Source organism: Asparagus officinalis, chromosome 6, assembly GCF_001876935.1.
Source record: "Asparagus officinalis chromosome 6, Aspof.V1, whole genome shotgun sequence".
Taxonomy (NCBI): Eukaryota; Viridiplantae; Streptophyta; class Magnoliopsida; order Asparagales; family Asparagaceae; genus Asparagus; species Asparagus officinalis.
Genome location: NC_033799.1, coordinates 19122624 through 19138507, shown reverse-complemented (window position 1 = coordinate 19138507; position 15884 = coordinate 19122624). Strand labels below are relative to the sequence as shown.

Here is a 15884-nt window from a genome sequence, read left to right as displayed (position 1 = left end):
GAGATGAATCACGATTATTTATTAAACAAGATGAAGCACGATTATTCATTGAGCAATACATGATTGTTATCTAAACAGTGGTCTCTACATAGAGAAATTTAGATCTTTTTATTTCTCAAAATAATGGACGAAATGGATGGAAAATGGACAATAAAGAGAGAGTTTGACAAAAAAGAAATTAATATTAGTTTCTTGTTTTTCATTTTCATAACAACCAAGTGACATAAACAAAGTAATGTCATTTACCTTTTAATCTTCAAGTAAAAACCAAGAATTAACACAAGCCAGAACCCATAGTATGACCATAATGCAGAAAAACCCAATCCAGAAAAGAAAATACAAAATATCAGAAACTTAACCACATTGTACGTAGTAACACGTTCACAACCAACACAAACTAAGCAAATTCTCAGAACACAAGTCTCGTTAAAATACCACATAATTTCAGGGTACAAGTATCCATCCAACATTCACCTGATCATGAGGAACTAGCAGCGTTGACCTTGGTGAATCCGGTCACCGTCGTCGTAACATCCTCCATGGCCTCTGAAACTTTTCCGGTGATCGTATCATACCTCTGAAATACGACGACCAACAACAGCCGTCCTATCATCACCCCCAAGTCTTTCCCGGGACAGATCTTGTCGGTCGCCTTAACATCCTCCGTCTCCGGTCCATTCGACCAGTATACGTACCTCAACATCTTCTTCCCCTCCCCCATGAACCTCTCCGGCACAAACTCGTTCGCCCTGTCGAACACCTTCGGGTCCCTCGTCGCCATCGGCTGAAACCCTCCGAGCATTTCCCCCTTCTTCACCTCGAACTTGGCATCATGGCTCTCGACAACAATATCGGTCTTCGCCCTGGCGAACTGCACTTGCACGGGCGGGTCGAGTCTGAAGGCCTCGTAGGCGACGGACTTCGCCAGCTCCATTTTCTCGAGCGATGCCGTCACCTTGCCATCGTCGGCGGCGATGACGGACGGATCTCGTCAGCGAGCCTTCGCATGGAGGGCGCCGCCGCGTGCACCACCCACTTGAACAGCCTGGGCAGGTACGCGTTAACGCCTAGGTAGGCGTTCGATATCCAGGCGAATATCAGGTTGTGGCACGCCTCGTCACGCGGCATCCCTTTTTTCTCGGCCATGTCGATGATCCAACCTCCCGACGAGCTGAAGTAGTCGTATAGAGCCTTGGTGTTCGATTTCGCGATGAAGGTAGGGAAGGGGAACATGTGGAGGGCGAGGTCCTCGACGAGGCTGGGGATCGGGCCGAGCTTCGACATGTTCTGGTGGAACTGGAAAAAGATGTACTTGAGGGCGGCAGAGGTGATGGCGGGGGAGGGAGGAGAGCCTCGCCCGACAAAGCGGAATCCCGCGGCCTGGAACGGCTTGTTGAATGCGGCGCCGCTGGGGTGGACACGGAGGTTGGATTCGATGTCGTCGAAGAGGGTTGAAGACGGTGATGAAGGTGGGGATGAAGAAGGATTTGCGTGCCAATTGTGCGTCGAGATAAACCTGTTTCAAAGAGGGGGGAAAAAATTTACTACAAAAATCCTCAAACATAAACATGCCAACTTATTAGAGAATTTTCTTTAGTAATTAAATAAAAGACTATACGCTAATTTCTTCTTCAAACATTTCGTTCATCTCGTATCTTAAGTTCATCTTGTATCTTAAGTTGAAAAGCAAATTCATCAAATCGATTACAGTACAACTGAAATTAAATTATAAATATTCTGAAAGATCTTCCTTTTCTACTTTATAAAAAAAATTCCCGGCAAGGAAGTCCGAATAAATCTCAATTCACCTCCTCGCACAGAACGTATAATTAATATGATAAAAAAAACTATTAATTTTATTCTTAACAAGGATTTATTAACCCATTGTGGATTCAACCCGTCTAAACCAAGGATTAACAAACTTTAACTCTTAACAAGGGCTTGCCAACCAGACCGATTCTTAACCCCCATGGAGAAGGATGCTTAAGATTTTGTAGTACCTGATGGTAATATATTCTTCAATTAATCCTCACGACGACTTTGAAGTTTTGATAGGGTGACCCTTTGACATGGTATCAAAGCAACTCAGGCTAATCCTCGAATTTTAATTTGGTATTTTGGGAAGAATCTTTGACAAATTATGTAGAAAACAGAATTCATTGAATAGTTTCTATTTAACTAGGCATCTATAATTTAATCTGTCTGATTAAGGACAGAGACAAGCGAAATCGCGAGAAATATGTATTTCTTATTTAGTATCAAATTCAACCGCTTCCAAATCTTGCTTAAATTCAAAATATCCATTCTGACTTAATTATTATCAAACCCTTCCTCTCAAACAAAAAATAAATAAAAAAATAAAAAAATGAAACCCAACTACAACATCTTAAAATTAATCTAAATCAGCTAGTGATAAACCAAATATAGTAACTTAGACCCCAAATAAAACGACTAATACATAAATTATAGCAAATAGACTTAATTATATCAGCTGAAACAAAAACCATGCATATCTAAAAACGAAACTAAGTATTTAAGAAAATCCAAACCTGTTTAATTAGAGTATGATTAGGCTCAGACGGATCCAAATAAGCACAGACCCGATAACCACCGGTAAACCCAAGCGAAGGCGTAAAGTGCCCAAGCAAAGTGTTCATCTTGAGCACCTTGGTGGGATCATGAAGGGTCGGGTACGACTTCGCACAGCAAAGCGCAACTATCCGCGAGTCCGCCGAGAACGGGCCGGGTATGGAATGGGTCCGAATGACCGTAGACCCGTGTTGGGCCACACGGGTGGCGAAGTATTTGTACTGCCCTTGGTTGTAGTAGAAGTCCAGACGGTCTCTTATTGCTGAAAATATTGGTATGCCGTAGCTACCGGGTATCACCCGTAGCGGCTTTTCGATGGTTTGGTCATCGCCGGAGATCGTCGACATCGTCGGAGATATGATGATGATGATGATGATGGAGATGATATATGGAGGAGGAGGATGAGGAAGCAAGTCGTGTGGGGGTTGAAGTCGTTTGGCGTGTGTGTGGAGTGTTAATTTATATAGGGCTTTAATTTGTGTTAAGATGTAAGTTAATTTTGTGACATTAATTAATAGAGAAAATTTTACGAAAAAACCCTTGAACGTTTTGCTATTTTGTGGAAGTACTCTTAACATTTGCGGGAGTTGAACGAGTCATTGACATAGTTAAGTAGTAAGACGAAATGTCTAAAGTGTGTTTCTAAAATAAATTTTTTTTACTGAATTGCTAATAAGTTTAGACGTTTGATATTTAACTTCTAAAATAGGAGGAAATCTCTTGGAAATCTGACGCATTCATTATTTAAATAATAAAACTCATTAACTCTTTTCTACAAAGTTCTCACTTTTCTATAAAGTTGGTGATGTTTGGTTACATTTCTATAAATTATAGGAAATGTTGCTATTTTTCCAAAAGTTATTTCTTATTTTCTTGTTTTGAACCAAACAAGCACAATACAAAAAATAAGAAAATTTGTACTTTTTAACTTCTCAAAACTTTTCCTATAATTTTTTTAAGAAATACAAGGAAATCAAATTTGGGATGAAAAACATTTCCTATAATTTATAGAAATGTAACCAAACACCCCCTAAACATCAAATAACTTTCGGAAATTTTAGAAAATCCCACAATATGTTTATTCTCTTTACTTAGCCCTCATAATGAGGACAAGCCATAATTTTAAGTCCCCAAAAAGAGAGTATCACATAAACTTCATAAAATAGTCATCGGGTTAAGTGGAAAAATTGAAAATGTTATGAGTTTTTTTTCTAAAATTCTCAAAATTATTAAGGGTCTAATAAGAATTTCAAAATTTTTTGGGAGTTAAACTGTTGAATACCCAAATTTGTTTGGAGTTTAGATGTAATGAAACTTACCCTAATACGTATACCAAAAACCCAAAATTCATCTCTATTTTAGTAAAACATAGAAAAAAAACAGATGTCCACAAATGTTTTTCTTCCCTGCTTTCCTTTCTTTTTCTTAACTCGGTTAAAGATAATTTCTTTAAAGTTCAGGAGGCTTTTTGAAATTCTCCAGAGTTTGGAGATGTGGAGTCTACAAATTTCAAGGGACTTTTGTGTAAAATCCCTAGGTCAGTGGGAGTCGTGAAACTTGCCCTAATTAATTACTACGTTCACATGTGTAGATATTTTTTTATCGTTCTTGGTGATGAGGGATCAGATCGACGAGGGAGCACGTGGGGTTGCAGGTGGAGGTGGGAGTTGGACGGATTGAGTTTATAATCGATTGATTGTGCTTATCTTTCGTGGCCGGGTTCATGAATTCCAAGGGGCTGCTTGACTGGGAAATTTGGCTTTTTATATTATTTAATTATATATTATTTCAGATAATTCTTTAAAATACTCACATTTTTTTAAAGGAAACTTGATGATTCATATTAAGGGCGTGTTTGGTTCGCTGTTTTGAACTGAAGAAACACTTTTCTCCTCCTGACACCCGCTTCACATCGACAAAACCCTTTCTAGGGTTTTCGTTTCTCGTCTTTGGTTCGCTTCTCCCCCTCGTCCCTCCAGCCGCGGAAATCCCCTCCACATCGGCATTTTTTCTTCGCCCCATTTCCTTCAAAAACGAGAGGAAATCGCCCCGATCTGTACGATTGTCAGATCTCGGGTAAATGGGCGGAATCACAGGTGAGGGCTAGGGTTACCTCCTCTTTCTGGCTTGCGGGGGTTTTTTGCTGGATTTCGTGGCTTGCTGGATTTTATCAGCGCCTTTATTGGAAAAATTTGGGGGTTTTGCCGACTTTGATCTTCCTGGAAACTGATTTCAGACCTAAGGTATGATTCTCAACTCAAAAAGAATTTTTAAAAATTTTGTCCAGGTTTGTTGTGTCTGGTTGTTGTTGTGTCCAGAGTTGTGTTGTTGTGTCGTTGGTTGTTGTTGTGTCCAGGGTTGTTGCTGGTTGTTCCTTCAGTTGCTGTTGATTGTGTCCAGTTTTGTTGCTGGTTGTTCCTTCAGTTGCTGGTTGTGTTGGTTGTGTCCAGGTTTGTTGTGTCTGGTTGTTGTTGTGTCCAGAGTTGTGTTGTTGTGTCGTTGGTTGTTGTTGTGTCCAGGGTTGTTGCTGGTTATTTGTTCCGCAATTCAGCTTTTAAGTTTTGATTATTGACATTGCATATGAATGCTTGGTAGGTATATTAATTATTTCAAATTTGATTTTTGCATCGTAGATGGATGGTGATGGGGATTGTACCGATGAACAAAGTGTTGTTAATGTGGTTCAAGGTGCTGCACTATCCGTTCTTGTTATAATATATTACATTCATAAGGAGAATGCAAGCTAAGACGTAAATCTATACGTCGTGGTCCAAGTGAGGAAAAAAAAAGACAAGAGAGGTCTAGAATTGAACATATAGAGCGTATTTATAATGGTTTTAGTGATAGTTGTGTGAATTAATTTAGAATGCGAGTGGTGCTTTTGTTAAGCTAGTAAGTATAATGAGGAACAATATGCTTTCTAAAAGACTCAAGGAATATATCAGTGTGAAGAACAACTTATCATGACACTAAATATTTGGGTCATAAATCTAAAAATCGCATTGTGAGATCTCATTTCATAAGATCAGGGGAGACAGTCAGTAGATATTTCAACAAGGTTTTACAAGCAATTATCTGTTTGCGTGAACGCGTACATGAGACAAGCCATCAAATGATACTCCCCAAGAGATCGTTAACAACCAGCTATACTATCCTTATTTCAAGGTATATCTACATTTTAACCACAGTTACATGTATAAGCATAAAAATAAATGATAACTTAGTAATGTGATACAACGTATTATAGGATTACATTGGTATGATTATGGGGAGCTCAATTAGTACTTTTCAGGACAAGAGCTTTAAGAATGCTAAACTTAGACAATATGTCAATAAACCCTTGACTCACTACGATGATCTTTCCCTTATCATCGGGGATGATCAAGCTAGAGGAGAATTTGCATGTGATGCTTGGAAAAAATTTAGTCGTAGTGAGTCCATAAATCTTGGAGATGATGGTGACTCGCCTTTACCTGCCTCACAATCCCCTCAAGTACACATTTTAGATGAAGAGGACACTCCTCCGCCTAAGGAAACACCCGCCATATCAAGTTCTAAAGCAAAGGTATGTGTTGCTAAGGGAAAGGCTCGTAGGAACAACCTAGAAGATGAGCTCATGTTAAAAATGGTGGATAAGATAGATGTATTTAGCGCAAACATGAAGTGTGTAAATATGCATTGGACCGAGAAGTTATCCACGGTCATATATGCTCATTTACAAGATTTTAGTGTTGAAAAGCTAGATACATACTACCGACACTTATATTTGAATGAGCATGAAGCAAGACTATTTATGGGCATATCATCGGTTGGTCAAAAAGAGATGATTGCTACCTTTCTCAACGAAGGGGGTTGAAGACCGATAGAAGAAGTCTCTACGTGGTATTTTGTGATTCTCATTTCTAACATACTTGTGAAATCCACTTACTTTTGGTGATAATGTTTTTATTGTGTTTGTGGAACATTATGATGATGGAACATATTGTTGTAATATGTAGTAAGTATTTATTTGCTTCCATTTTGTAATATTTATCTTCCATGATTAATATCATTTTGTGGAATACTAACTTTTGTAATTGAATTTGTGAATGCAGGATATTTCCTAAGATGCAAGCAACCTACAATGTGTACACATTGTACTGGATGGCTATTGCTCTGGGGCATTTAGGTATTTGGTTTTCGTTGGTGATTTTTTTATTTTTAGGCTATGATGATTGTCAATTTTTCTGAGATTAGCAACCTGCAATATCTATTGATATTGCATTGGATGGCTAACAATGATGATATTGACCAAGTTCTGAGCCCTAAGCTAAACACAACATGTGCTCAGTCTATGTTGGTAGTTGTTGTTGTTGCTGGTTGCTGGTTCTTCTGATTTGATTGTTGCTGGTTAGTTTGGTTGTTGCTGGTTTTCGCCGGTTGCTGGTTGGTGGTTTCTTGTTGTTGCTGGTTGCTGGTTAGTTTGGTAGTTGGGTTTGTGGTTTCTTGTTGTTGCTGGTTGCTGGTTAGTTTGGTTGTTGGGCCTGAATGTTTCTTGTTGTTGCTGGTTGTTGGTTAGTTTGTTGTTGTGTCCAGGTTTGTGACAACTTCCAGTTTTGTGCACACCAGTTTTGTGAGCTCACTGTTTGTGGATGCTCTGTTGTTCATCTTCTATTTGAGCTAATGTTTTGTGGAGTTCTATGTGTGCTCAGATTTTCCGTACTATTTGTTGATTTTGATACTGTTTGTGGGTGTTCAATTTAGGCTATGATGATTGTTAATTTTTCTGAGATTAGCAACCTGCAATATCTATTGATATTGCACCGGATGGCTAACGATGATGATATTGAACAAGTTCTGAGCCCACAGTCATAATTCACATATACTGGATGGCTATTTGCTATGTTATGTACTAAAATATGGCTATTCAGGCCGTTTATATGTTTTTATAGGTTTCAGAAATTTTTTTGGCTAATTCAGGTACGTATTTCATAAATTTATGAATAATCAGATTATTACAGGTCTTGTTTATTTTTTCTTCGAAAATAGGTTTTGTGTGATTATTTTCATCTCAAACAGGTATATTTCATGTCAAATCAGGTACGCAGTTCATGTTACAGTAGGTTTCAGATGATTTCAGGTTTCGTATGATTTCATTAATACAAACAGAAATTTATAATTCATTCGGGTTATTAATATTTGTTCATGATACATTCGCACTTTTATATGATTAAGATTACATCTCATAACTAGCACAAATAATTTTTGTCTATAGTGGGGGGTAATCTTACCATGGTGACTCTAAACACTTTTTCCTACACACTTCAAAACCAACCAAACACAAGAAAAGTGGGAAATGTCAAATCAACATAAGTTTTCTCTTTTTTTCTCTTGCAAACCAAACACAAGAAAAGTAAAAACATTGGTTTCTCACCATTTTTTTGTGCGAACCAAACCAAAACAAACTATTTCTTGGAAAAGTTTGGAAAACTAAAAACATTGGTTTCTTTACTTGGAATTACATTTCCCTATATCTAGGAAACGAACCAAACAGCCCCTAAACTTTCCCACCAACTCCCTATGAATCTTTTCGAGTGACGGAGAAAATAATATATATTTTTTTATCATTATGATCATAATCAATCAGCTATAACAAAAAAAAAAATAATAATAAAATAAAAAATTACGGATTCCATGTGAAGTGGAAGAGATTAGGAAAGACTTCGAGGAAGTTTGGGGTATATGAGCACTGTTTATATAGAGTTCGTGTATGAGATAAGTATTGCGACATTACATCTGTAGGTCAGAGAGTAATATAATTTGTATGTATAATGCTTGTTATTGATGAGTGCAAAGTTTGTCGGCATCACGTTTTAGAGATTTACCATTTTTCATTTGGACATATAGGTAAAACTTAAAAAAAAAAAACTTTATATCAACTTGAAATTTCAAACTAAAATTTTAAAGCTAACAATGATTACCATTACTTACTCTTAACAGGGAAAACGGAAGTATCAAACAATTATACGAAAGGTGTTAGGAATCTTGACCCCAATATTAGTTTGTTTTGATGATAACAAATATTATATGTTGTGTGTATTATGTGCTAAAATTTGTTTGTAGTATCAGAGCTATATCAACAATTATATTCAAAGAGATACTCAAGACATAGATGTGTTCAAGGCAAAATGAAGCAAAGAAGAAGATATACTTTATTGTCAAAATGTAATTTTATATTTTCTTTGCTTAGAAATTTGTACAAGCCATGATCACTCACACACATGCACACACATAGTGTTAGAACACACTAACACATGCTGAGTGTGTTGGTTAACAATAGAAATCTCCTATGTTAGCCATTAGAGTTTATAGATATTGAGTGAGTCTTAAAATATTTCATTTATACCCATTAGTAATTAGAATCTGAAAAAACTTAAAAGACCAAAGTTGTAGGTCACTTCAACAGCTTTTCAACAAATCTTAAATCACCTCATTCCGATGTCGGATGAGAAAGTTACAGCCAAAATACTAAAAATAGAATTCCAGAATCTGTGAGTTTACAGTGTAGTTGACTACTATGCCTTGTAGTCGACTACTAAGCAATTTTTTGACTTCACAGAGTCTGTTTAGACTCAGTGCAGTCGACTACTATGACTTGTAGTCGACTACAGATGCAGTTTTTCCCGATTTTAGGTTTTGAATAAGTGACTGTTTATAGCCGTTTTATGGACGTTAATTAGGTTTAAAATTATGTCATTTCAGAGGCTATAAATAGGTTTAAACATCAGAAAACAAGCACCAAGTTTTGCACTTGTAAGTTTCACATATTGTGCAAATTAACTCTCTAAACTTTCAGTTTTTCGATCTGTTTTTCCAGAAGAGTGAGTTTCTGATATTACCTTCGTTCCTATCATTCTTAGAGCTTGTTTAGGAAATATTCAGAGAGTTAAAAAGATTGATAAGCCACTGTTACACGTTCACATCCACATCAAGGCTTATATGATTAGAATTGTAAAGAAAGGTTTGTAGGCGTCAAAAATTGCCCATGGATTCCCGCACGCGACTCGAGACAGAGAGAATACGATGAACGTCACTATCCGGGTCATAGAAGCTTAATTGATATTGATAAACGCATGAAGTAATATACGAATCTTGTGAAGCAACGAAACTGCAGAATAACGAAGATACGAGCTGATCGGGAGCTACGCTTCGCTTACGAAAGACGAAACGACTCTCGTGTCTTATCTACTCCATATGTAATTCAACCATGGGAGCTTGTAGATCTCCTCGTCGGCTTTCCTTCGCACTTTGAATCACACAATTCCGAGTTTGGACGATGAAGATACGACAGAAACGGACGGGATGCACAAAATAATACCCCGGGGCTTAGCGGAGACACCGCGAGTGTCTTGGCCAAGGCCAAGACACCTGAGGTGTCTCAGCCTTCGCCTAGACACCCGTGGTGTCTCAGCCATGGCCGAGACACTACGAGTGTCCGCAGACCTAAAAAGTCGTTTTACGCAGTTTTGGCTGTTTTTTCGCCCGTTAACCACCTGTGTTTGTTCCAACTGATCCAATATTATCCAAAAACGTGATAAAGTGGTTATAACTGAAGATAAGAGTGAATCGGTCATTCTTACCCGAAAACAGAGGCCCTGAAGCCTATAAATACAGCCATAAGGCCTTCATTTATACGGAGCTGAAATTCTCGAGCCTTGGCAAAGCCCTGCTGAATCAGAGACTAAGGAGCACGAATTTTAGAGAGGATGAGGAGATCGGATTAAGTTCTTCAATATAAGAAAGGGAGTTTGTCAGATCCATAGCCCGGTCCCTTTCCTTGAGATCGTACCTAGCTGCGAAATCAAGAAGAGTGGTTATCTCGCTGTTACCGAGATAATTGCTTTGGTTTCTTGATTCCTTCGCGAATCAACGAAACTTTGGATTGATCTGATCGCTTGGTAGTCCATGGATATTAACGTCCCCAGCACATGCAAAGATCTCACGCAAGCAGCGGGTGATAAAAGTCCGTTGTGTTTGTTTGAGAAGAGTTGTAATTTTCGTTTTTATTGTGTAAGAGTCTTATAAAAAGACTATCTTTTTTTTGTTTTTATTGTAACGACTAAAGTTATAATGAATACATCAATAAAGATATCAATTTTTACTCTAAACAAGCTTGCGATCACAGTGGGAGCCAACAGCCTTACTAGCAAAGCTGTCGTGTCGCAGCCGACGATCAAGATCCCTGTGGCTGAAGAGGTCGAATACGAGTTTGACCAACAGAAGTTTGAGGAGTACGTCTCCTCCTCCTCCAGATCCGCCTCTCCTCGTAAGGGTATGAAGTTCTCCTCCTCCCGGAAGATCCGCTGGTCTTCAGATTTGAAGACCCAAAAAGGCGATCTCCCTGCTACCGCAGTTGCAGTTGCACCTCGCAACGATCCGCCGGCGTTCGATGAAGCCAAAGTCGCAGATCCGAACACCATCTTCATTAAGGAGTTGACTACTGAAGGCGCGCCAACTTTATCGAAGAGGGCTCGTCAGAGGCGCCGCCAAGGTCTCGCCCGTCAATTTGCTAAGGCTTTGGAGTAAGTGGATAGGCTCCGCTACCAAATGGATCTAAAGTCCAGGAGACGCCAAATGGCTAAACCATTACCACAGCAAGCTTCGGGAACCTCCTCCCAACCACCTACTAACGAATGGGTTCGTGTCAAATGGAACCGTTCCACTCTTGAGGAGCGCATTCAGAAGCGCCACACACTTCTTGCGCATGCCCGGATCCTTGTGCGAAAGCACAAGAAATGCAAAAGGAAAAGACGGTTAAGAGATCATCGAGATCCAAACAAGTTTGGATGTCAAAGGTCAAATCAGCGCCTAAGGCAAAAGTAGGCGACGTTGCTCCCCAGCCTTCATTAATTTCGGATCCCGCTCCTCATGCCACCACACCTTCGGTGAAGTCCTACGGCGATGTGGATCTCTCCAAATTTAGAATTCATCTGAATGATCACCTTGGTCCTCTACCCGAAGATCAAGGAAAAGCATCTGTTAAGGAATGCTTGGGACCGTTGAAGAAACCCCGAGCAACCATCCAGACTGGGGGTCGTATGCTAGCTCCTAATAAGCTAATTCCCGTGACCACCCGCTTGGGGATGCATGCACGAAACCAGGAGCCCGCTAAGATTTCACCCTCACACGGGTGTGATTCCAAACATGTGACTCCTGCTAACGCTAATAAAGCGTTACATATTCAGAAGAAGACGCGTCGAACAGGTGATAGTGTTACACCTGAAGAGTTATGTAAACAGCCGATAAGTTGCTCCAGCTATAATGCCGATAAGTTGTACTATCAGGCTGGGGGTAAGTCTCGAAAGAGGAATACCCTAGAAACGCACTCTCATTGTCCATGTGAGAGATTTATTAGGACAATATTATCAGCGTGTAGCTTCCCCAAGACTACTCTACAGAGGGTCTCGGTATTCCAAAAGCTTTCCTCTGAAGCATCGAATACTAAGCTAAGACGTTTTCGTAAGAAACGATTAGTCGTTCAATATGATGAATTTCCAAAAGTTATAATTAACATGGCTGATAGAGGAAAGTCAACTCGACCTTTCAGTTCTGACCCACTCATATCGCATCGCCTAACCCGGTTGCGATCAGGAACTATTAGACAAAGGGATTATCAGAGAATGCTGAGGAGATTATCCTCGGATGATGAAGCATCAGATGCAAACTCTGCAATCGCTTCTGACAATATGGTATCCAACTCAGGACAATCCCGCGACGCACTTATGATCAACACCGAGCAAATGACCAAAATCATCGAGGATGCTTTGGCTAAGCAAAAAGAAAACTCCAAGTTCGAATTGGAAATGGCCATGATACAGATGAAGGAAGAGCATGACGAACAGATTCGGGCTCTGTCCAATCAACTTGGTGAATCCACTGTCGCAACATTGCTAGCCAAGCAGATGGCGATTTAGATGTGAACGAACACCTCGATGAAGACAACCCTCCGACTGACCAAAACGCTGTGCGTGGCCTTACTGAAGACAACAACGCTGGGGTGGTCCCACTGAAGATGACAATGCCGGGGGTGGCCGCGTTGTTCCTTTCAGAAATCGTTCAAAGCATGATACAGATGAGGACGAAAATATGAAAGACCTCGAGAGAAAAATCAACGCTCTGATGTCTGCTCAAGAGGTGAAGAAGACAGGTATTCCGTGTCCCTATCAAGAGAGTGGGAGTCGATCCCGTATCCAGCGAAGTTCAACCTGATCAACTTCACACCGTTCGATGGGAAAGGCTCGCTCACTTAGCATCTGATCTACTTCAAGTCCTACTTGGGCATGATCTCAGGCAATGAAGCCTTGATGGTTCGGTCATTCGTTAGCACCCTTCGTGGACCTGCCTTCGATTGGTACCGCCGTCTCAAGCTTGGAAGCATCAACAGTTGGGACGATATGGATCGCTTATTCCGTGATAATTTCTTTGATGATGACGCTGAGATATCAATCAGAACGCTCTTCGAGGAGAAACATGAAGACGAAGAAACGGTCAACGACTTCATCAAGCGCTTTTGAAATAAGGCAATAAATTATTGAGATCCAGTCACAGAGGACTTCATCCTCCAAACCTGTCATAACAACCTATCCATTGATATATTAGAAGTTATGAGAATAGCACCATCTAAGACTTGGAAAAAGTTGAAGGTGCGTAGAGAGCAGGCTGAACGCTTCCTAAGAAGGAAAAAAGCCAAGAGAAGCCAACCGATGGCTAGCCCTCCGAACTCAAGCTTCACCTCCTGTGGTAAGGGGAAGACACCTGCAGCAGCGGTTGATGTTAATCAGACGTCACAACAGAAACCCCAAAGACAACAAAAGACTTCGGATCCAAAACTCCAAAAAGAGTACTTCTTCAAGGACGAAGATGTTCCAGCCATTTTCGAATCCCTCCTTGAAAACAACAAGATCTAGCTACCGCCTATCGCAAGTCAGGAGGAAGCTGACAATACTTCGGATCCAAAGTACTATGCGTACCACAAGAGGATCCTTCATCCCACCAAGGCTTACTTCTCTCTCAAGAATAGCATCCAAACCTTGGTTGAAGCTGGCGTCATAATGCTAAATTAAGCCGAATCAATACTCCAACAGGGCACACGAGTATAAACTGTTTTCCCTGACTCCGATGAGTATGCAAGTATAAACTACTTCTCAATCCTCCAACAGGTACATGATGTTAAATTGCTCCCTGTATACTCCAATAAATATATGAGTCTAAACTGTTTCTTACCTTTGACGGAAAGTTCCTAGAGAATTTTATATTCTTAAGGATAAACCGAACATGCGACTGAGGACAATGTGCTCCTCATTGGACTCGGTTTCACAAAGAAAGCTGAGGGTGGATAATTTATGTAATGGGAAGTTCCCGGAAGAATGTTATATATAATATTCTTAGGGATAACTCGGTCGTTACAAACAAAGTGATAAACACTAAACTCCTGCTGTTAAAGTCCTGACATAGCACTGGAAATTTTAATTCGAATGGTCTATTGCAATTGTTAAATCCTTTTCGTGTCAAGATCTCATCATTTGACACTAAAAACCCCCACTGAGTGATTCGTACAAGTCAACACTCCCACTGTGATTTATACTTTCACTCTCACTTGGTCAATCCTTTAAACAGTTAGGACCACAACCAAAATCCTCTCTCGATTCTTTCCATGAACGAGAGGATCACAAATTGAATGATCAAACCTTTAAACAGTTAGGATCACTCAAACCTCCCATTTGGTCAAACCTTCCTACAGTTAGGGCCAAAGCTAAAATCTTCTCTTGATTCCTTTTATGAACGAGAGGTCCACTTTTAAATCGAGTGATCAAACCTTCCTACAGTTAGGGTCATCTCAAACTCCCGCTTGGCCAAACCTTCCTACAGTTAGGGCCAAAACCATAATTCACTCTCGATAAATGAGAAATTCACCTTTGGTTTGGTAATCAAACCTTCCGACAGTTGGGATTATCTGAATCTTTTCAATTTTCGGAGTGGAGATCTCACTCTTAGTTTCACTCTTCAGATTCTCGAATTAGAGATCCCACTTTGAGTTTTCTTTGTAACTGGAGATAGAATATAAAATTTTTCCTCTCCAACATCAGGCTCGTCTTTGTCCCAAGAAAAGACACTATTTTTTAAAAACCAAAATCCGCGCCTTACACGCATGAGGAATTTTATCCTGAATCCTAAGTAGGGATAAGTCAGCGCCTAACACGCGTTGCCGGTTTAGTCTTTCACCGATTGAAGAAGACACCAGAATCCAAGTCTAGGAACTTTTATCCCGAAGCCTAAGTAGGGATAAGTTAGCGCCTAACACGTGTTGCCGGATAATCTATTCCTGTGAGAAAGACGAAGTCTATGTATTCAATATCGTAGCACTAAAAGAGTTAACTCTTTTAGCATAACGTTACGTGCAGAACGGATTTGAACAATCTGCATGCTAGCCCGACTCAAACGGTAGCCGGTAAAGGCTAATCAAACCCGTTAATGGTTAAGAATTTGCTAAAAATTCTATAAATACGATAGTCATTGATGCACCAGCTCTATTAATTAGTCTCGTGACTCAAGGATCTGATAACTTTAGGATAAGATCCATTCATACAGATGAATCAGCTTTAACAGTTGGTCCTGCAACCTCAACATTTGGGACCACCACGCTCTAACGCCTTAAGAGCACAAACTGTGTAGACACTGGTCAACGCGTTGTTACGAAAGTCAACGCCAGCCAACGCGTTATGATGAAAATCAACGCCGATCGATGTGAAACCCTAAGGTCAACGCCGGTCAACGCGTAGCTCTAAGTCAATGCCAGTTAACGTCGGTCAACGTGTTGTGATAAAAGTCAACACCGATCAACCCGTTGCGACAAAAGTCAATGCCGGCTAACGTGTGTTTGTTGGAAATTTGCAGTAAAAAGACAATGAAAGAAAAATTGACTTGTATTTCTCTCAAAATCAATTACAATTTGGATTCCGATTACAAAAGAGAGGAGAATGAATTTGATTCTCCCCTTTGTTTAAAACTGGGTTCTTCACGGTGGCGATGGAGTGCCTCCCTCGAATGCTCGCGTCGAGTTTGCTCTCCGTTGACGATCCGAACGTCTTGATTCACTGGAACGATGTATTCTCCTCACGATTTGACGCTATAGAGAACTTGCGTGGCAAGTTTGAAAATAACTCTTAACGAGTTGATAACTCTGAACGAGTTTTAGAAGAACTTGCAGAGCAAGTTTTGAACTCTGATCGAGTTTTAGAAGAACTTGCAGAGCAAGT

General features: G+C 40.0%; 1 protein-coding gene across 1 annotated transcript; it reads right to left on the bottom strand.

Annotated features, from left to right (window-relative positions):
* LOC109845459 (allene oxide synthase 2-like) lies at positions 309-3032 on the bottom strand. The gene is given in 4 exon segments (XM_020414707.1): positions 309-981; positions 984-1450; positions 1452-1516; positions 2550-3032. Coding segments are annotated over 4 exon segments (1422 nt in total). The 5' UTR covers positions 2937-3032; the 3' UTR covers positions 309-478.